Source organism: Limulus polyphemus, unplaced genomic scaffold (assembly GCF_000517525.1).
Source record: "Limulus polyphemus unplaced genomic scaffold, Limulus_polyphemus-2.1.2 Scaffold4112, whole genome shotgun sequence".
Classification (NCBI taxonomy): domain Eukaryota; kingdom Metazoa; phylum Arthropoda; class Merostomata; order Xiphosura; family Limulidae; genus Limulus; species Limulus polyphemus.
In genome coordinates, this window is record NW_013669722.1 from 34,888 (window position 1) to 36,787 (window position 1,900).

The window sequence follows — 1,900 nt, forward strand, 5'->3', positions numbered from 1 at the left end:
GTCTTACACTGCAAAATTGGGGACGGCTAGCGCAGATAGCCTTCGTGTAGCTTTGCGCGAAATTCAGAACAAACAATCCTTAACAATTTATTCAAAAACACGCCTTTGTGTACTTTCCTAGCAAATTTGTTGATGTGGGCCTAATAAATAAAAGTCCAAATTATTCCTTATATCTAAGGAGTGATTAAGTTTTTTGAATCAATTCTCTGTCATCGCCTTAATGAATGATGAAATACTTATATAACTCGAAACTACAACACTCAATTGGTTGGTATTTAAAATATTAGAGTTGCTTTACAGTTACTGATATACAAACTTACCTTAGCCTCAACCTAAAATATTTTGAAGTTCTTTGACGACCTTAGATGATTTTAAGTTTGTACCAAGCAAGCATTAAAAGCTTTACCTCAACTTCTACACTTACGTTTCAAGATAATTTTAAATAAATTTCTTGCCACAAACTTATGCTATAATGAACGTATACATTACGTTATTAATATTTAAGTTTTTATACATGCAGTGTTACCTGAAGATTTATCCTTTTGACTGCCATGCTAAACATGAAGTCACTGAGGCGCTGAGCAGAGAGTCTTGTTTCCAATAGCGACATTCCTTCTGGATCCACAGGAAGGAGAATTAACATTGACAGAAAACCACCCTTGAGAGGAACTTCTATGGCTGTGCAGTTGAGGTAACTATCCACACCGTATCGTACTCGGGCATTCTTGGCTTCCATCAGTACTGGGCCATTACTGTAGCCAATGCTGTTGATTTCTAACTCGGGAGGGACGTCTCCTGAAGACGAATCGTCAGTGATAGATATCTTCATGTTCAACAACCCTTGAAAGTAGACTCCGCTCAAGAATAGCATATTAGTAGTTTTCTCTGGGAGGTCAGGAAGAATATCCATAATTTTACTAGCTGTTTCTTTGGCTACAATGGCGTTTATGTGATTTCTTGTCTCCTCTCCATTTCTACAGAAATCCACGGAATGAGCTGTTATGTTGTAATACTTATGGAGGAAAACCTGGAACGGGTAGCTGATGCTATAGTCCCTTTGGACGTATAGAGAACTATAAAACAGTAGACCATTTGTGTCATCTTGACGAAAAGAAGACCTAAACCTATGGCTATTGTATCGATGGACCAAAGAGGCTTGAAGATTGTCTGCGAGGTGAAGAAGCAGGTCGTGAAAAGCCTCATGTATCTGTTGAGGATGCATTCCCCAAAGATAGAGGGCATGACGAAGCGTCAAAATGGAATTTCCACGTGAGCCTATCATTACTGCAGCCAGAGTCGTACTAATACTTAATGGACTAAATGCCACATTACTGCCGTTGACCTCTTGTTCCATCGTCCTCAAAATGTCCATTCCTAGCTGGTTTGTAGCAAAGGCTACCTTCCTCATGGCATAGGATAGACACAGTACTGATGTGGTCAGTGTCATTAACACTGATAACCACAAAAGGAGTCCACACCTTCGCATTCTGGTGATTGTAACGCACTGTTTCTGTAGAGTAGAGTAGAGTAGACTGTTAATTACTCCAAGTTTATGTAGCAAACTTTAATGGCTAACTTTATCAGTAACAAATAATTTCATAAAGAGATTTATCTGCTAATCGCCTGAAGGTTTTTCTGAAAATCTACTTTCATAATCCTCATTCATATATATCCTCATTTGTTTAAAGCCACTTATTTTTACATAACACCACTGCCTCTATTTAAAATATATGCTACATAAATCCTTTTGACACTTTGTTCTTTGTTAATACATGTTACATAAATCCTTTTGACACTTTGTTCTTTGTTAATACATGTTACATAAATTCTTTTGACACTTTGTTCTTTGTTAATACATGTTACATAAATCCTTTTGACACTTTGTTCTTTGTTAATACAT

At 37.1% G+C, this 1,900-nt stretch overlaps 1 protein-coding gene across 1 annotated transcript in view; it reads right to left on the reverse strand.

Annotated features, from left to right (window-relative positions):
* The window catches only part of LOC106470604 (leukocyte elastase inhibitor-like), a 7,925-nt gene that overhangs the window by 2,174 nt on the left and 3,851 nt on the right, over window positions 1-1,900 (reverse strand). The window contains exon 2 of the mRNA XM_022399229.1: window positions 527-1,510. Coding sequence (XP_022254937.1) covers window positions 527-1,486 — 960 coding nt within the window. The 5' untranslated portion in view covers window positions 1,487-1,510. The remainder of the gene's footprint in view (window positions 1-526; window positions 1,511-1,900) is intronic.